This window comes from Oncorhynchus nerka, linkage group LG4 (genome assembly GCF_034236695.1).
Source record: "Oncorhynchus nerka isolate Pitt River linkage group LG4, Oner_Uvic_2.0, whole genome shotgun sequence".
NCBI lineage: Eukaryota > Metazoa > Chordata > Actinopteri > Salmoniformes > Salmonidae > Oncorhynchus > Oncorhynchus nerka.
Window position 1 is genome coordinate 74186788 of NC_088399.1, and position 20991 is coordinate 74207778.

The 20991-nt window shown below is 45.5% G+C and overlaps 1 protein-coding gene across 1 annotated transcript in view; it reads right to left on the bottom strand.

The window, feature by feature from the left end:
• Positions 1-20991, bottom strand: part of LOC115128799 (thrombospondin type-1 domain-containing protein 7A-like) — a 171131-nt gene that overhangs the window by 5951 nt on the left and 144189 nt on the right. The window contains exons 17-27 of the mRNA XM_065017826.1: positions 20818-20971; positions 17873-18014; positions 17530-17645; positions 17215-17332; positions 12976-13121; positions 10273-10447; positions 8128-8301; positions 7916-8011; positions 3965-4047; positions 2099-2312; positions 1444-1531 (exon numbers count right to left, since the gene is read on the bottom strand). Coding sequence (XP_064873898.1) covers positions 1444-1531; positions 2099-2312; positions 3965-4047; positions 7916-8011; positions 8128-8301; positions 10273-10447; positions 12976-13121; positions 17215-17332; positions 17530-17645; positions 17873-18014; positions 20818-20971 — 1506 coding nt within the window. The remainder of the gene's footprint in view (positions 1-1443; positions 1532-2098; positions 2313-3964; positions 4048-7915; positions 8012-8127; positions 8302-10272; positions 10448-12975; positions 13122-17214; positions 17333-17529; positions 17646-17872; positions 18015-20817; positions 20972-20991) is intronic.

Below are 20991 nucleotides of genomic sequence, written 5' to 3' on the forward strand. Positions count from 1 at the left end.
CAGCCACCCAGACAGCTGATGAAACTGTGGGATCGTCTGAGACCAGCCACCCAGACAGCTGATGAAACTGTGGGATCGGCTGAGACCAGCCACCCGGACAGCTGATGAAACTGTGGGATCGTCTGAGACCAGCCACCCAGACAGCTGATGAAACTGTGGGATCGTCTGAGACCAGCCACCCGGACAGCTGATGAAACTGTGGGATCGTCTGAGACCAGCCACCGAGACAGCTGATGAAACTGTGGGTTTGCACAACCAAAGAATTTCTGCACAAACTGTCAAAAAACTTCTCAAGGAAGCTCATCTGCATGCTCGTCGTCCTCACCAGGGTCTTGACCTGACTGTTGTTCAGCGTCGTAACCGACTTCAGTGGATACATGCTCACTTTCGATGGTCACTGGCACGCTGGAGAAGTGTGCTCTTCATGGATGAACCCCAGTTTCAACTGTACGAAGCAGATGGCCTACAGAGTGTAATGCGTCGTGTGGGGCGAGCGGTTTGCTGATGTCAACATTATGAACAGAGTGCCCCATGGTGGCAGTGGGGTTGTGGTATGGGTAGGCATAAGCTACGGACAACGAACACAACTGCATTTTATCAATGGCAATTTGAATGCACAGCGATACCTTGACGAGATCCTGAGGCCTATTGTCATGCCAGTCATCTGCCGCCATCACCTCATGTTTGAGTGATAATTCACGGCCCCATGTCGCAAGCATCTGTACACAATTCCTGGAAGCTGAAAATGTCCCAGTTCTTCCATAACCTGCAAACTCACCAGACATGTCACCCATTGAGCATGTTTGGTATGCTCTGGATTGACGTGTACAACAGCATGTTCCAGTTCCCACTAACATCCAGCAACTTCGCACAGCCATTGAAGAGGAGTGGGACAACATTCCACAGGCCACAATCCACAGCCTGATCAACTCTATGTGAAGGAGATGTGTCGCGCTACATGAGGCAAATGGTGGTCACACCAGATACTGACTGGTTTTCTGATCCACACCCTTACCTTTTTATTAATGTATCTGTGACCAACAGATGTATATCTGTTTTCCAAGTCATGAGAAATCCTTAGATTAGGTCCTAATTAATGTATTTCAATTGACTGACTTCCTTAAATGAACTGTAACTCAGTAAAATCTTTGAAATTGTTGCATGTTGCGTTTATATTTTTGTTCAGTGTAAATACATACATACATACATACATACATACATACATACATACATACATACATTTATATTTTTGTTCAGTGTAAATACATACATGCATGCATACATACATACATACATACATACATACATACATACATACATACATACATACATACATACATACATACATACATACATACATACATACATACATACATACATACATACATACATACATACATACAGATGAATTACATACTTAAAGTATCAAACAGGTTAACCTACCAGGCTAGGAAGGTCATGGAGACTATAAATATGAGGAGAACAAAAGCTCCGGCTGCAACACCGTAGACCCATGTCTTCAGTTTACCATCTGTGGAGAACACAACACACACACTTAGTACACTAACAAGGGACTAACTCCAGTGACAGCTCACACTATAACGTAAATGGCTTGGGTGCAAATCCAATCCTGTGCAGAAGGGGGCAGCAGTACACCAAATATTTTCCAGGTCATCTATTGTGTGTAAATTATTATTGGTGGATTGTACTTTAATTTTGCTGTAAATATTAGGATCCAGCACATCACATCATACATGAGTAGAAATGTTGGCTATTTTGAGGATGATAAATTCTGGGCCTAATCCTAAATGTGTGTGTAAATGGTGGTGTGAGACCTGTTCATAACATTTCTTGACGTCATTAGGGGATTTGTGCCAAAACAATTTGTGGCTCCCGGGAATGACAATGCAGAATGGTTGGCTTTCTGTAGCAAATTCTGTTATAATTCCTGAATATATTCACATTTACTTTCTACAAAGTATAGGCCGATATTCTAACAAGATTCAAAATACAACATAATAACAACCAAGAACAAATGTCTTGGATGGTTCCCTACTGTCCCGTAAATTGCTAGAGTAAATCTGTCTGGTCCGTGTACCTGGTCCGAAGGGCTGTAGGAACCAGGTGCGTCCAGCTCGGCCAGGCAGGCTGTTGGAGGGCTGTGTGGGGTTGACCGCCCTGATGGTCTTCACGTCAGCCCTGTTGTCCCCTGCCGTGGGGATCTCTAACACAGGGATCACCGTACACTGGTCCAGCAGGCCGTCTGAAGTCATCACCTCCGTGTAGCGCTCCTCACAGCCACACACACCCGCCTGGGAGAGGGAGGGAGGTATTAGTGAAATGCAGTTGCACATCAAGGGGGTTGCTTTGCAGGTGTGTTGGAGATGTTTAGAAATTAGTGCACTTCATGAGTATCACACAATTCACATACATATACACACATACATACACTCACACACAGAAACACATTATAAAATCAAAACATAGACACAAGGCATTTTTGTCAGTTTCGTCTCTTTTAATACAACAAATAATGCAGTCGGACCTGGCTAAGCACCAAGTTGGATTAAAGTCAGGTTATTTATTATCAAATATTCCCAGGTGTAATCGAATGAATCATCACTCAGCTTTAGCTCAGGCTCATATCTTGGCAGTATTAACTTTAACCATCACACGTTTCAATCCCCTTTGTGATGCTAGCGCTGCATTGAGAGAGAGGCAGGGGGGTGGGGGTGGGGGGTGAATCAGAAATTCATGCTCTGAGATTTATAGGGTGGTGTCTGTTGGGGTTGGGGTATACAGCCCGCCAGCCCAAAGGCTTCCCCTATTCTTTCTCTCTTTCCACTCTGTTCGCTCATCACTCGAGCTCTCTCAGATCACTCCTCTGCCAGCCCAGGGGTTTTTCATTATCTTTCATCCCCCTCTTTCCTTTTTTCTCTCATCACCCCGAGATTAAATACCAACAATGCAAACAGTGGCTGTATGGCTGAACACACACACACACACACACACACACACACACACACACACACACACACACACACACACACACACGAACACACACAAACACACACACACATTCATGAACACACAGACAGACATGAAATTAGGGAATGATGGACAGAACAAGTTAGATTCACTCACGACCACGCCTACAAGCAGGAAATAACACTGTGGCACAAGAGACACATTTACATACAGTCAAAGACACAGAAACACAGCCAGGCCCTGGGAGATGACTAACAACACAAACATGAAAGAGACATTTGAGCCATATCCAGCTAGACATGTTTCTGTAGCTCTCTCACAGCCCCCTCAGCACCGACTAGAGGCCTGAGTCCTGGTTCAGGGTCTTAGTAATAGTGACTGGTTCTGATGTGTTCTGACATGGGTGTGTGTATACATGGTGCCGATCCCCCATAGACGCACGCACGTACACACACACACACACACACACACCTCCAAAAACACCGGTCCCCCGGTGTGTCCAGGAAATTGCCTCCGTTTGTAGTGAACACAAATGCTGGGAGCGCTCAGCCCAAGGAGGGACAAACTCCACTTCAAAGACCAGGCTGAATATTATGGGATGTTTCTCTCTTACATATGACTGAGAATCAAATACACCCTTTGAATACCACTGGGTTGAAGAATACCTTACTCTATTGCATTTCATTTAAAGAGTATTTAAAAATATATATATATATATATATTTAATGTTGTTTGTACTGGTTCTGGGATTTCCTGTGAGATGCTTGATAATGTGAGATGGAGTTTAATTGAGAAAATGAGTATAACTGAAAAAGAAAATAGTCTTGTTGATCATGCCTTGTTTTTTCAGGTATGTATTATTCTCCTGCTACGGCAGATGCAGTAAATACAGGGGAATTCATCTGCACATAACAGCAGCATGACACCATCAGAGACTGTTCAGCTGTTTTCTCTCTCTCCCCCCACCCCCAATCACCTCTGTGCAGACGGAGCGTGGTTTGTTGCAGGCTGGGTCACATGACCGGTCTGCCACGGGTTGGGCCGTCATAGGGCAGCCACCTGTATGGTAGAGGTCAGAGGGTAAGTGTCAGTGGGGAGGGGTTTGGGGTAGCGAGGGGATGAAAGTGAGGTTGCAATAGGTCTCCCTTTATGACATAAAGATGCTGTACATTTAATTATCTTACTAATGCAAGTAGACAAGCACATACATGTATACACAAGATGTACACAAGCAGACACACACACCGTCTTGTGCAACGAGCCTATGGAGACACACAATTCAGTCCCATTCAATAACCTATTTTTCCTAACCCTAACCTTAAAACTAACCCTAAACCAATTCTAACCCTAACACTAATTCTAAACCCCCTAGAAATAACTGTCCCCAGTTGGTCAAATGTTTGTTTACTATTCTTGTGGGGACTTATAGTTAAACACGTCCATACACACACACAGCAGGGCAGCGGACGAGCGGTCCACGTTGGGCAGCTTTCACCTCTGTCTTTGTTACTCCACTTCTGTCAGTCTGTTGTGCTGCAGGCAACATGGATCAGAGAGCCAACATACCTCTTCTCCATTTTGCACTTTATATCACTTTCTTTGTCTCCCTCTCTCCCTCTCTCTCTCTCTCTCTCTCTCTCTCTCTCTCTCTCTCTCTCTCTCCCTCTCTCTCTCTCTCCCTCTCTCCCTCTCTCTCTCTCTCTCTCTCCCTCTCTCTCTCCCTCTCCCTCTCTCTCTCTCTCTCTCCCTCTCTCTCTCTCTCCCTCCGTCTCATTCCACAGCAGGAGGCAAGCAACAACAATGGGTCCTCCAATGCTTTCCAATTAATTTCCCCTCACAGATAGCTAGCTGCTCAAGATGTCTCCTCAAACACCGAGACAAAAACACACAGTCCCATGAATTCATGGTTTAGCAGTATGCACCATCCCAGAGAGCAAGCGTACAGACACACTTAGATAAACAGGAAAGCAGACCGAGCTCTCTGGGTCTCAGATGATTTGTGTGTACTGTGGTGAGATGATGCACTCACTGCAACATGTACAACGGATACACCTTCAGATATCAAGGACAGCATTCTTGTCTCCCAAATGACACCCTATTTCCTACATAGTGCACTACTTTTGACGAGAGCCCTATGGTCTCTGGTCAAAAGTAGTGCACTATTTAGGAAATAGGGGGCCATTTGGGATGTAGCCATGCCTGGGAAGGGAAGGTAGGCCAGCCTGGCCCATCCCTATCTCTTTAAGTGATTGCCTCAGGGAGATTCCCTCCCATCACCTCATCAATGCAGTGGGCTGCCTCGAGGCAAAAAGAAAGGGGCTCGCTGTTTTCTCACTAGGCTTTTATTTCAACTATACTGGGGTAAATCAATATACACAAGACAAGGGTATCGGAGACAAGAGGAAGGATACCGTAGTGGTAGTGGGGGGGGGGGGGGGCTAGACCAACTAGACCAATGGTATACAGAGTAGGAATACGGTAGTGGTGGTGAGGAAACTAGAACCGACTCACAGCTAAGTCAGTACTGCATCCCGTCCTCTGATAAGTGTGGTTTCTATGACAACGTTGTAGGTGGCAGTAAGGACTAGGTTTGTCATTAGGAGTTAAACAGCACCACGGTAACCAGGCTGAAAGAAACAGAGGTTACCACAGCAGCCAGGGGTAAAGTATGGAGCTTAATCATTATATATATAACGTAATATAATATCTGCAACTAAGCAGACACTTCCATCCAAAGTGACTTACACAGTGCATCAGTGCTTGAAAGAATGAAAAAGGTTCCACTGCTCCCTTAAATTTGACAGTACTTCTAACCAGGCAGTCTACAATATGTACCCAAGTTTTAGAGAATGAGAGGTGCAAGGCCCAGTACTCTGCACCAGTCAGCATCGGCACACTTCAACCACTTAGCTAAATTCCTTCACTTCAACATCACCCACTTCACACCAGATATACGTTTAGCGACACTCAGAGAGTAATCCTGGACGGGATGCCTCAAGTTATTCAGAAAAACCATACTGCCGGCAGAAAACTGCTAATCTACCAGAAGACGTCTTGAATATTAATGATGGTGATGCACATGGACAGACACACACACACACACACACACACACACACACACACACACACACACACACACACACACACACACACACACACACACAGCGTATGCAAATCATAAGCGGAAACCACAAGGTGTGAAAGGACGCGTTTACATCAAGGAAAAACAGGGTACATGCCAATCAACCAGTCTGATATAATATGCGTAAAATATGCAAACCATCTGGAGCGTATGTCTGTGGAATGTCTTGGCATAGGATCTATAGCATCATTAATACACGGTGAGTGGGAATTCAGGCTATATCATGATTCATGCTCACCTACCTAACAAATGTAAAGTGTATTGAGCTGTCTAGATAAATGCATGTTAAATAAAGTTGGATTTGATATGTAATCCTCTATGCCTACACACCTAACATCATATGTATAGTTTACAGAAATGTTTCATGCACTTATTCCCATTTTAGTCATTTAGCAGACACTCTTAACCAGAGTGACTTACACTTGTGCATTCATCTTAAGATAGCTAGGTGAGAAAATCACATATCACAGTCGTAGTAAGTACATTTTTCCACAAGATAATAAGTTAACAGGCAAAGTCAGTGTTGCTAGTCAGTGGTTATTCATTCCTGAGGTGATTCACTGCTGAATAAGACACACATCCTTTATGATAAGTGACATATCCACTGTAACTCTTCACCTCGAACCTCCGCGCTCTGAGCACCACCGAGGCAGAGGCAGCAGTCACAGACCTGAAGCTGACGTGTGACGGCCAGCAGGACTAAAACGTGTCATCGTCAAGGATTAAATCCTCCTGCACACACAATCACACACGCGCTCGAAGGCATGCGCGCACACACACCGGAGCACATGCACACACACAAGCGGCCTCGGCTCCACAGTGACAGGCAGTCGGGAAGTGCTTGGAAAGCAACCTCTCTCTTCCTCATTTACATTACATTTACATCTTCCTCGAATGAACAAACGCCACTCGCTCCGACAGGCAGAGACAGGGTTTTAAACATCCCTATTCACCTCATTCTCATCATCCACTGAGGCACCTGGAGAAAGCTGCCTTGTAATACTCATTGGATCTCATCTACATCCCACACACACATAGAGTTACAGTTGTGATTATGTAGCCACTCAATGGAGAGGCAGTGACTGAAATCTTCTTCTACAGTAGGCTACCACTCAATACGCATCCTTATTCTAGAAGGTTTTAGGGACTTCTATTCAGCAGCATATGCAGTAGGCACATGTATAAAGAGACATGTTTAAAAGAAAGAGGTGTTGGTGGATGCATTCTGACAGGGGATGGGATGTGAGCAACACACACACTCACACGTTTGTTTTACTATCCTTGTGGGTTCCAAACAATCGATTGATTCAAAGTCCTGTTTTCCTAAACTCCAAACCCCTAACGCGAACCCTTAAATACTAACCCCAACTGGGGACCGTGTCAGCGTACATGCGCCCGGCCCACCACAGGGGTTGCTAGCGCAATGGGACAAGGACATCCCGGCCTGCCAAGCCCTCCCTTAACCCGGATGACGCTTGGTCAATATGTGCTCTGCCTTATGGGCCTCCGGGTCGCAGCTGGCTGCAGCACACGGAATCGAACCCGGATCTATAGTGACCCCTCAAACACCGCGATGCAGTGCCTCAGACCTCTGCGCCTCTCGCGAGGCCCTCCCTAACCCTAATTCTAACTCTAACCCCAACCCTAAACCTAACCCCTAAGCCTAAAATATACTTTTTCCCTTGCGGGGGCTGGCTAAATGTTCCTTGTTTTACTTACCTTCTAGGGACATTTCTGGGCCCCACAAGGATAGTAAAACCAAACACACGCACACGCATTCTGTACCTGTGACATTTAATCCATCAGATCTCTGACACCAGACCAGTCGAGAGGAGCTTCTCCACGCTCCTGTCATCCACTTGTACTCATAACACTGGCCCTCTGTAGTGGGAGGAGAGATATGGGTCAGTACAGACATACTTCATATTACATAGCATGAAGGGACAAATGCACATTTGTGCATGTGTGCGTGTGCGTGTGTGTGTATATAGACTGACCAGTGCAGGGCCGGGCTTCCCACTCCTGTTCTGGACACTGCAGTAGGTTCTCTGGCTCCTGGGCCAGCACGGCTCTGGATCTGACCTGCACTGAGCCGAAACCCAGGTCATCTCCACTGACACAGCTCAGCTGACACGGGCTCCACACTGTCCAGTCAGTCAGGTAGCAGTCACCTGTACATAAACACACAGTACATAACTTACAACACATTTAGCTGTACACAGTTGAAAACTTACAGTACTATATGAGACGTTAATGTTAAGCATGTAACCTTACCAAAAATATGGCTTCAGTGTCTATCCTGGTCATATCACAAAATTCCTGGCCCTGGCACTACACAATTATAATGGGAAACTTGAATTTGGTTTTGTCACGCCCTGACCTTAGAGAGACGTTTTATTTCTCTATTTGGTTAGGTCAGGGTGTGATTTGGGGTGGTTATTCTATGTTGTCTATTTCTTTGTTTTGGCCGAGTATGGTTCCCAATCAGAGGCAGCTGTCTATCGTTGTCTCTGATTGGGAATCATACTTAGGTAGCCTTTCTTCCACCTGTGTTTGTGGGGTGTCATCCTTTTTCCACACTGATTGTCACCAGGCAGACTTTTCAGAGTTCCTCAGAGAATTATCTTTTTGTTAAAGAGGTTTAATAAACCCTACCCCTGATAAAGTTTAGAAGATCAACGTTCTCAAATATTTCCCCAACAGAGCCAGATCACATTTTTCATCATCCCCTATTCTACATTGATTCAGGGTGTTCTCAGAAAACAGGCCGGTTCCCATTAAGAATAGGTCAGAGCAATTCATTCATTCATTCATCCTGTTGTAGTGACAGAGAGGAAGTGAGCACACGTCTAAATACTAATTAGTCATAAAGCCGTCAGGTCCAAGGTGGCCTAATCCTCCTTACGATGCTCTGCTGTCTGTGTCAGGTGTCAGGCATGGTGGGGCCATGGACTGAGATACAATCAGGCAGGGGGAGGCTTGGGTGTGATGGGGGAGAGAGGTGATTTCTGGTGGGGTTTCATGTGGAGAGGGAGGGGACACCTGGATGAAGTAGCTGTCTGATATCTGCCTGAGCTAAACCACTGGAGATTAGGGCTGGCTATGTAGATAGGTAATTTAGTAGGCCACAGGCATAGGGTTTGTGTGATGTGAATGAGGGCAATGAATGGTAGAATAGTAGGGAAGTAGGCTACAAAGATGACTTTGACTACACATGTCCACAACTACCAAAAGCATCACTCTGGACACACACACACACACACACACACACACACACACACACACACACACACACACACACACACACACACACACACACACACACACACACACACACACACACACACACACACACACACACACACAATTTTCTGCTGCATGAGCTGGTGTCCTAACGCTCTACTTCTGCTACACTGGAGCTGTCAAAATGGGACATTGGATATGTCATTAATAGGCTTTTGGCAAAAAAGGAAATATGGAACTGTAAAAATTCACACTAGTCGCTTTCAGATCCGCTTTTTTCCCTTTCCCTCTGAAATGTATGACGTCGAAAGGTTTATATTCAGAGAAAATCTCCACTTTCATGTCATTGGAGATGAAGAAATCATGTTATCATATAATCAGATTTGAGAATACTCACTTTACTAGCTTGTTGGATTCAGGTGTTGGTGGGCTCACTAGCACCAGCCTCTGAGCATCTGAACATCCAATCCTCATTGCCTACAGTCAGTGACAACTGCTCCTAACAGATTCATGCTATGAGAGAGCTGGGCTAGAATATATCACAGCTAGGACCATATAAATGTATCTTAGCATATCTGCTGATGAATGTGACTTAATGGCAGTAGTGAACTCAGGTCAGCCTAAAAGGAACAGCAAAATGTTTCTGCATAAGTTAGTAAATAACGTTGAAGGACAAGGGGCTTTCTCGACCAGATGAAGCTAGAAAAATCTACGGAACACCATTAATGTTACACATTGAACTATCTACATCGTAGATTAGAAGGATGCTCAAAGGTGAATCTGTACTGACCACAGGGTCAGGTGTTTTTCCAGGTCAGATCTGGGCTGCCTCTTATCTAGGGACAGGGTCCACTGTCAAGGACTCTGTTTCATCAGTCATTGCAGGCCAAGTTAGTTACCTGGACAGGGCGAGGTGCAGGGTTCTTCCAGGGTGACCCGTTTGTCTCCGTCTACCGAGGGTTCCAGGTTTCCACACATCTCATCATCCACCAGGCTGCCCTCTTCCTGGCCAGACCCGTCCGACACAAAGCAAGACACGTTACGGAACCGCAGCCCTTCTCCGCACCTCGCACCCTAGACGATAAACAGAGAGAATAATACAGGTTCAAATACACCTCCATAGATATTTCATTTTGTGTCACAGATTGCCATTTAGTTCAATGACTCGGGTTTGTGCCACAAGAATGTGTTAGCCCTCTGAGCTATAGCCTAGGCATTATCTTGGGAAGCTAACACAGGTCTTCAGGTCTCAGGCAAGGTTACCTACCAAGTGAGCTAGGTTCACTGAACCACGTCCCTTACATCTATACATTCACACAGAGCTGGTCTGCTGTGTAGACAACATCCAACTGTTACAGTTCAGAGTGTCAGTGTCTGTCAAGGCCATGGCATTGATCTTTGATTTGTCAGAAATAGCTTCTCTAGGATTGTGCTGTAGGCTGCTAATGAGCTGCTGTCTGCTGTCAGAAACCCCAGCAGCAGGAGAAAACAGCCCAGAACAAAGGAGTGTCAACGTTCCCTCACTCTGCAATATAGAATACAGTGCCGCCTGTCAAAAATATAGATGCTTCTGGCAAATAAGAGGGAAAGAAAGAGAAAGAGGCTTAGACAGAGAAAGAGGCTTAGACAGAGAAAGAGGCTTAGACAGAGAAAGGCTTAGACAGAGAAAGAGGCTTAGACAGAAAAAGGCTTAGACAGAGAAAGAGGCTTAGACAGAGAAAGGCTTAGACAGAGAAAGAGGCTTAGACAGAGAAAGGCTTAGACAGAGAAAGGCTTAGACAGAGAAAGGCTTAGACAGAGAAAGAGGCTTAGACAGAGAAAGGCTTAGACAGAGAAAGGCTTAGACAGAGAAAGGCTTAGACAGAGAAAGAGGCTTAGACAGAAAAAGGCTTAGACAGAGAAAGAGGCTTAGACAGAGAAAGGCTTAGACAGAGAAAGAGGCTTAGACAGAGAAAGAGGCTTAGACAGAGAAAGAGGCTTAGACAGAGAAAGGCTTAGACAGAGAAAGGCTTAGACAGAGAAAGGCTTAGACAGAGAAAGAGGCTTAGACAGAGAAAGGCTTAGACAGAGAAAGAGGCTTAGACAGAGAAAGGCTTAGACAGAGAAAGGCTTAGACAGAGAAAGAGGCTTAGACAGAGAAAGAGGCTTAGACAGAGAGAGGTACAGACAGAGAAAGAGGCTTAGACAGAGAAAGGCTTAGACAGAGAAAGAGGTACAGACAGAGAAAGAGGCTTAGACAGAGAAAGGCTTAGACAGAGAAAGAGGCTTAGACAGAGAAAGAGGCTTAGACAGAGAAAGAGGTACAGACAGAGAAAGAGGCTTAGACAGAGAAATGCTTAGACAGAGAAAGAGGTACAGACAGAGAAAGAGGCTTAGACAGAGAAAGGCTTAGACAGAGAAAGAGGCTTAGACAGAGAGAGGCTTAGACAGAGAAAGGCTTAGACAGAGAAAGAGGTACAGACAGAGAAAGAAGCTTAGACAGAGAAAGAGGCTTGGACAGAGAAAGAGGCTTGGACAGAGAAAGGCTTAGACAGAGAAAGAGGCTTAGACAGAGAAAGAGGCTTAGACAGAGAAAGGCTTAGACAGAGAAAGAGGTACAGACAGAGAAAGAGGCTTAGACAGAGAAAGGCTTAGACAGAGAAAGGCTTAGACAGAGAAAGGCTTAGACAGAGAAAGGCTTAGACAGAGAAAGGCTTAGACAGAGAAAGAGGCTTAGACAGAGAAAGAGGTACAGACAGAGAAAGAGGCTTAGACAGAAAGAGGCTTAGACAGAGAAAGAGGCTTAGACAGAGAAAGAGGCTTAGACAGAGAAAGAGGTACAGACAGAGAAAGAGGCTTAGACAGAGAAAGAGGCTTGGACAGAGAAAGGCTTAGACAGAGAAAGAGGTGCAGACAGAGAAAGAGGCTTAGACAGAGAAAGTCTTAGACAGAGAAAGGCTTAGACAGAGAAAGAGGTGCAGACAGAGAAAGAGGTGCAGACAGAGAAAGAGGCTTAGACAGAGAAAGAGGTACAGACAGAGAAAGAGGCTTAGACAGAGAAAGGCTTAGACAGAGAAAGAGGCTTAGACAGAGAAAGAGGCTTAGACAGAGAAAGAGGTACAGACAGAGAAAGAGGCTTAGACAGAGAAAGAGGCTTAGACAGAGTAAGAGGTGAAGGACAGAGAAAGAGGTACAGACAGAGAAAGAGGTACAGACAGAGTAAGAGGTGCAGACAGAGAAAGAGGTACAGACAGAGAAAGAGGTACAGACAGAGAAAGAGGTGCAGACAGAGAAAGAGGTACAGACAGAGAAAGAGGTACAGACAGAGAAAGAGGTACAGACAGAGAAAGAGGTGCAGACAGAGAAAGAGGTGCAGACAGAGACAGAGGTGCAGACAGAGAAAGAGGCACAGAGAAAAAACATGTGTGAGAGAAAGATGGAAAGGGAGGCAGAGAGAAAAACAGAAACCCATACAGAGACAAAGGCACAGACAAAACAGAAAGTGTGTGAGAAAGCGGGGAAGAGAGAGAGCAAGAGAGAGAAAGAGAGAAAGAGAGAGAGAGAGAGAGAGAGAGAGAGAGAGAGAGAGAGAGAAAGAAGTGAGAGGTAGAACACTGTCTCACCTCAGACTTGCACTCTGACCAGGGGCTGTATCTCCATTGGTAGCAGGGTCTGACAGGGCAAGGCTTCCACTGTTCCCTCTGACGGGGGCAGGTTCGCCCATCACCCTGGGGCACCTGGAGCATCGTTCTCCTGCGCCACAGCTTCCCTGTAGAGAAAGGTGTTATTTCACACGTCTGTCTCTCAAGTGGATGATTGAGAGTCCAAGGCCCTGTGCAAAATCAAATTAGGTTATGTGATTTTCTAGATAGTCAACAAAATGATGTATCGCGGCAGAAACAAAAAGGAAGTCCACTGCATTTCAATGAAACATGCATTGTTGTTGTGCTGGGAAAATATATATTTTCTCGACATAAAAAAACCCAGATTCCAGATATGTGGTCCCCAACCCGTCTTGATTGAATAGAGCCTTGTTAAAGACTGGGAGTGCCTTTTAAGCTATTTAAGTAGAGAAAAGGGTCTTATGATAACAGCATCATAGACGCCCCCAGATATACTAATGTATATGACTCATATCCAGTTCCTTCACAATGATCTGGGGCTCTTTCAGGGGCTTCACTGTAAAAGATCACTATCACCTTACACCACTATTTCAGGTAACTTCATTTCTCATATCTCTCTTCATCTCTCTCTCTCTCTCTCTCTCTCTCTCCTCCCCCCTATTTAAAGTGGAATTTTTTAAAAATGAAATCGGAGAGACTGTGTAATATCAGGGGGGTGTCAGGAGAAGGGGTAAGCGGGACAGGAACGAATGCTCCTTCTACCCAAAATGCATGTTAAGTGAGGTACCCGAGGGATAGACGTGACACAATTCTGTCAATTAGCTGGTGTCTAATGGGAAACTATCCCAAAATGATATGATAATTCATGTTCAGTAATGCATACCACTTGAAAAGCCACCACAGAAAATAAACTAGATCCAGTAAACTATAAGAACTATGAAAATTGAATAACAAAAAAGCTCACTGTCAGATATTACAATAGCAATTCAGATTCCATTGTTCATAGGGCTAGGGTTATAGTAGAGCCATAGTAGAGTAGTGTCTCCACCCAGTTTGGATCACACTCCCCTTACTACTATCGTAACTTGCTGCAACATCCTATCAGACATTATAGTCTCTGTCATCTGATCTAACAACCCTAAAGGCCAACTCCATCCAAAACACTAGCCTAGGACCATCCATCCACAGTGCTTGCCTATAAGCCCATTCATTCTAACCAGGTATTTAACTCCTAAAGGTTAATTGTCCTGTGTTTTTCCTTCACAGGCACAATTACTTCCCTCTTAACTCAACTGAATTAATCATATTGAAATTTTATAAAGCCCTTTTTACAACAGCATTTGTAACAAAGTGCTTTATAAATACCCAGCCGAAAACACAAAAGAACAATCAATGCAGAAGAAGAAGCACAGTGGCTAGGAAAATTCCCTAGAAGATAGGTATCTTGTAAGAAGGCTAGAGAGGGACCAGGGTCAGAGGAGTGGCCAGTCCTCTACTATTGCTCCACTAGAGAGGAACCAGGCTCAGAGGAGTGACCAGTCCTCTACTATAGCTCCACTAGAGAGGAACCAGTCTCAGAGGAGTGACCAGTCCTCTACTATAGCTCCACTAGAGAGAACCAGGCTCAGAGGAGTGACCAGTCCTCTACTATAGCTCCACTAGAGAGAACCAGGCTCAGAGGAGTGACCAGTCCTCTACTATAGCTCCACTAGAGAGAACCAGGCTCAGAGGAGTGACCAGTCCTCTACTATAGCTCCACTAGAGAGGAACCAGGCTCAGAGGAGTGACCAGTCCTCTACTATAGCTCCACTAGAGAGGAACCAGTCTCAGAGGAGTGACCAGTCCTCTACTATAGCTCCACTAGAGAAGAACCAGGCTCAGTGGAGTGACCAGTTCTCTACTATAGCTCCAATAGAGAGGAACCAGGCTCAGTGGAGTGACCAGTCCTCTACTATAGCTCCACTAGAGAAGGACCAGGCTCAGAGGAGTGACCAGTCCTCTACTATAGCTCCACTAGAGAGGAACCAGGCTCAGAGGAGTGACCAGTCCTCTACTATAGCTCCACTAGAGAAGAACCAGGCTCAGAGGAGTGACCAGTCCTCTACTATAGCTCCACTAGAGAAGAACCAGGCTCAGAGGAGTGACCAGTCCTCTACTATACTCCTACATACTCCTATAACAATTGTCATCAATCTGCCGTAGATGTCATTTATATTATCTCCATGTGTCAGTGTTATTTTCTCTACAGCTGACTGCACACGCACAGGGCCTGGGAGGCCTTTTCTGCTCCTTAATGTTGAACACAATTACAACAGAGTCCCCCAGGCCTGGCTTAGCCTGCAGCTACTCTCTATTCTCACACATCTGCCAATTCATCTTCTGGTGAACCCACCGTGATGCATGCCACGATGCTTTCCCCGTAGAGAGAATTGTGCTGCCCCCATAGAGGGTCTCTCCTTCCTTCAGAGATTTTTATGCCCGTGAAACCATGAGAGAAATAAACTCCCAGTTCTTTTTAATCAGCAGTTAGGGTTTTCTTGAGATTTTCTCATGTGTGCTTTGTTTCAGCGGTGGTTCAACTCAAACAGCGGTTTGCTATTGCATGCACCCATGGTAAGTATTATTCTCCAATGGGGTTTTGATTCTGTGCTCTCTGGGGCTGTCTCTCTACTCCCTCGACGGGTGGTCTACTGACAGCGGTGAGTTTGGGGGTGAGGAGCAGTGTGTGACTGGGTGGGCCGCTGGGTAAGGGGGAAGAGCTAGTGCCAGATGTCGCTATAAGTGTTTGGCCGAGGAACACACGTGGCTGTGATTATCTATGCACACAGGTCTGATATGCCCCGGGAAACTAGTGTGTGTGTGTGTGTGTGTGTGTGTGTGTGTGTGTGTGTGTGTGTGTGTGTGTGTGTGTGTGTGTGTGTGCGCGTCCGACCTGGGTTCAAGTATGTGTAATTGAGTATTTGTTATGAAATAGTTATTTTCTGTGTATTTGAGTATTTTCAAATAATGTGGCTGGAATCAACTACTTCTATTGAAAGTGTTCTCAAATAATTTCCCTTAATAACAATATTTGAATGCATGAGTTAGTGTATTTGAATATTTTCAAATCAGTGCGATATGAAAACACACATATGCGTGCACGAGTGCCTGAGCGTGCATTTGTGTGTGTTTTCACATCACAGTTATTGATACGACACATTGGTGCATCCAGGTGTCTCCATTTCCTTTAGAAAAAAAACATAACCTGCAATTCCTGGCTCAGAAACAGATATTAGCTACTCAATGTAACCGTGTCCTGCCATCCGACATAAAGGTAAAAAAAATCTACTCCAGGATGAAAAGGAGTGAGTGTGAGAACATGTTCTCTTCCTCTCCTCTTCATGTGGTTCACCTGCTGCTACTCTATCCCTCTTTCCTGTGAAAATTCTTCACTTTGCCTGAGGACAGATTAAGGGCAACCACAGTAGCTAGAGCCTGTATTGGTTTCACATCTCGACCTGTATTTGCTTTCTGCCCAACTACGACACTGGCCAGTGCTCTGAAGGACTCCTGAATCCTGGAGTGGTCCCTCAGGCCCAGAGCACACAGGCTTAATGGACCGCCAATCAATCCTCTGATCCTATAGAATTACACATGAGGACATCATCATCCCTCCCCCTCCTTCTCTCCCCCATCCCTCTCCCCCTCATCCCTCTCTCCGTTGGTTTAAGGCTCACAATCGTTTCCCTCTCACATCATAAAACATTTCCCATTTCAGCCATTACTCTGGAGAGGAGAGGTTCTGGTTGTTTCTGAGCTGTGTGTGGTGCTGGGAGCTGATCAGCAGCACTGTGAACCTGCAGCGCTATGAGCAATGAACAATGATCCACAGACTAACCACCGTGCCTGCAAATCCACACCCTATATTACAATATAGATTTGATGTAATGTGGACTATAACGTACTTGAATGAATGGATACATAGTCAAATGACTTCTATTCACAGACTATACACTACGCCTACAAATTCACTGTCTAGCTGTATATTACACATGTAGGGGCTGTAATGAATGGATCTATAGAAAAACAGATAGGTGACAATGATAGGTGAATGTACCACTTCATCAGTTCTCTGTTGTTGTGGCTTGCCCTTCAGAATTGGGTTCACTTAGCCTTGAATTCATTCCCAGCATTCCAAGATGGAATCATCTTTCTGAACACAAAGTCAGGTGAGAGTGAGTCAAAAAGATGGTGACGTACCTGCTAGTCCACAGGTTTGTGTGCACTCGGACCAAGGTGACCAATCAGATAGCTGGCAGTTGACGGGACACTCCAACACACAGGAAGCGTTCATCTGCCACTTCCTATCCAGACCCAGCTGAAAGAGAAACCAAAAGAAAAGTACTTTATTGGGCTATTTGTGGCCAACGAGAGATTCTTCTTCCGCCCTCTTCCCAAGTCCCCTAGGCAACACACAAACGTACACAAACCGCAACCTGTCTGGATTCTAAAGACAGAAGATTTGCTCTTATTAACGACTAATGAGCTTTGGAATGGAAAGAGAAGATCACACACCTCTTCACAGAACTTGAGGTCGACAGACTTGCCGTCACTTCGTACACAGTCCAGCATGCGCGTCTTTATGCCACTACCACACACAGCTCTCTCACTCAGCTGACATGTGCTCCAATCTGCATGAAGGAAAAATAAAACAGGATAAAACCGAGACGGCCTTTCTCCCAACCTCTTTTCCTCTCCATTGCACTTAGTTCAATCTCAAATGTCATGCGGTCTAAATATACTCGAGGTAAGATGAAATTCATTAATGTATTTACCATCCAGAGCCATATTTCCATATTGATATACATCTCTGGTACCAACCATTGCATAAAGTCATCCAGGCTGACATTTGCCTTACCGGTGATGTTATAGGAGTAGTGATAGCAGTTGCTGTTGAGGCTGCAGGGCTCGGTCTCCGTGGTGTTGGGGCACAGCTTCCCCTCTCCAGGTTGACGGATGAGGCATGCCGTCCTCTCTCGAGTGCTGATTTTGTTGCATGGCTTCAAGCAGAGAATAAGTCAATCAATCAATCATTCAGATTATTTTATAAAGCCGTTTCTACATCAGTCGTTGTCACAAAGGGCTTTTACCGTAACCTGTCAGGGAATCCACTTTTAGTTGGGCGTTTAATGCAAACCAAATATGAAACCCTGTTCAAGTGAAGTTACCACTTTCCAACGAGCAAATCGAAAAAGGTTTTCCATTAATATATTTTTCTTCCTACATTACTCTCTGTCTATTTCCACCTCTGCCCATTTCCCAACCAACCCCTACTAGGTAAACTGGTCTATTCAGGTGGTGGTGACAGGCGTTTCTATTTGGAGTGCTGTCTTCCACTGCAGGGACATATTCCATATCCAAGGTAATTCATTTCCCCAAGGGATCCGTGGCAGAGTGCCTGGGAATGGGAGTGGCAGGGACTGTGACGCGGGTGACCCCTCTTCCCACTAGAGGTTCACCACAGGCACACGCACACACACACACACACACACACACACACACACACACACACACACACACACACACACACACACACACACACACACACACACACACACACGCACACACACACACGCACACACACACACGCACACACACACATACACAAGGGGTGACAGGGTGGTCACAGCATGCTATGTAGAGCTGCATAAGATCCTCTTCCCTGCTCAGTCATCCCACCCCTCTCTCCCTTTGTTCATTTCTCAGGATAAATCACAGCTATTCTCCCACCTGAGATCAATATCCACTGAATAGCCATCATTTAAATTGGTGTACGCCTTGCTAGAACATCATACTAAATTGGTGAGAGCCCAGTAGGAGAAAAACACATACCAAATGGACCTAATCACCTAAATGGCTACGAGCCTTGCTGGAGAATGACACTTAACGAATGGCATCCTTCGGAACTGATGAGAGCCCAACAGGAGAATCACACTTACCGAATTGCCATTGCTAAAATTGGTGCAAACCCAAAGTGAGAGTTGCTGGTAAGAGCTCTGCTGTGAATTGTTTTTTTTCACTGTGGGAAAATGGCCCAAACAGGTTAATGGAGAGTAGACACTTGGCATGATTGGCCAGTTATTAAATGTTAAGGTGTGAGACAGATATCCATGGTGAGAAGCAGAACACCTCTGTGCTCTCCAGCTATGAGTTAACCCTTTAAGCAGTCTACTCTTGCTTTCAGTGTTCAGCACCACATAAATAAACTCAGCAAAAAAAGAAACGTCCTCTCACTGTCAACTACATATATTTTCGGCAAATATGTGTATGAACATAACAAGATTCAACAACTGAGACATAAACTGAACAAGTTCCACATACATGTGACTAACAGAAACGGAATAATGTGTCCCTGAACAAAGGGGGGGTCAAAATCAAAAGTAACAGTCATTATCAGGGGTGGCCACCAGCTGCATTAAGTACTGCAGTGCATCTCCTCCTCATGGACTGCACCAGATTTGCCAGTTCTTGCTGTGAGATGTTACCCCACTCTTCCACCAAGGCATCGGCAAGTTCCCAGACATTTCTGGGGGGAATGGCCCTACCCCTCACCCTCCGATCCAACAGGTGCCAGATGTACTCAATGGGATTGAGATCCAGTCTCTTCGCTGGCCATGGCAGAACACTGACATTCCTGTCTTGCAGGAAATCGCGCACAGAATGAGCAGTATGGCTGGTGAAATTGTCATGTCAGGATGAGCCTGCAGGAAGGGTACCACATGAGGGAAGAGGATGTCTTCCCTGTAACACACAGCGTTGAGATTGCCTGAAATGACAACAAGCTCAGTCCGATGATGCTGTGACACACCGCCCAAGACCATGACGGACCCTCCACCTCCAAATCGATCCCGCTCCAGAGTACAGGCCTCGGTGTAACGCTCATTCCTTCGACGATAAACGCGAATCCGACCATCACTCCTGGTGAGACAAAACCACGACTCGTCAGTGAAGAGCACTTTTTGCCAGTCCTGTCTGGTCCAGCGACGGTGGGTTTGTGCTCATAGCGACGTTGTTGCCGGTGATGTCTGGTGATGACTTGCCTTACAACAGGCCTACAAGCCCTCAGTCCAGCTTCTCTCAGCCCATTGCGGATAGTCTGAGCACTGAAGGAGGGATTGTACGTTCCAGGTGTAACTCGGGCAGTTGTTGTTTCCATCCTGTACCTGTCCCGCAGGTGTGATGTTCGGATGTACCGATCCTGTGCAGGTGTTGTTACACGTGGTCTGCCACTGCGAGGACGATCAGCTATCCATCCTGTCTCCCTGTAGCGCTGTCTTAGGTGTCTCACAGTACAGACATTGCAATTTATTGCCCTGGCCACATCTGCAGTCCTCATACCTCCCTGCAGCATGCCTAAGGCACGTTCACGCAGATGAGCAGGGACAATCGGCATCTTTCTTTTGTTGTTTTTCAGAGCCAGTAGAAAGGCCTCTTTAGTGTCCTAAGTTTCCATAACTGTGACCTTAATTGCCTACTGTCTGTAAGCTGTTAGTGTCTTAACGACCGTTCCACAGGTGATGTTCATTAATTGTTTATGGTTCATTGACCAAGCATGGGGAACAGTGTTTAAACCCTTTACAATGAAGATCTGTGAAGTTATTTGGATTTTTATGAATTATCTTTGAAAGACAGGGTCTTTCTGAGTTTATCATAGAATACATTAGAATTGTACTGCATCAGTCCATCTACTGAGGTGGACATTTCTTTGCTCCCAACCAAACCCAGAAAACACCAAATATCTTAAATATCACAAAGGGATAAAATAGGTGCTAAAACAACAAGGTAGTCAGTATCTGTCCATACCAGCGAGCAGCGGCTCCAGACCCCCCAGTCAGACAGAACACAGTCCTCAGGGCAGGGCAGCTGGCTATCTCTGGCCCCAAGTGGCATCTCCTCTGGGTCACACAGGTAGTCCTCCACAGAGTCCGACGGCCCATCCATAGTGTTCTGCATACACCTGGACAGAGGGGGACAATA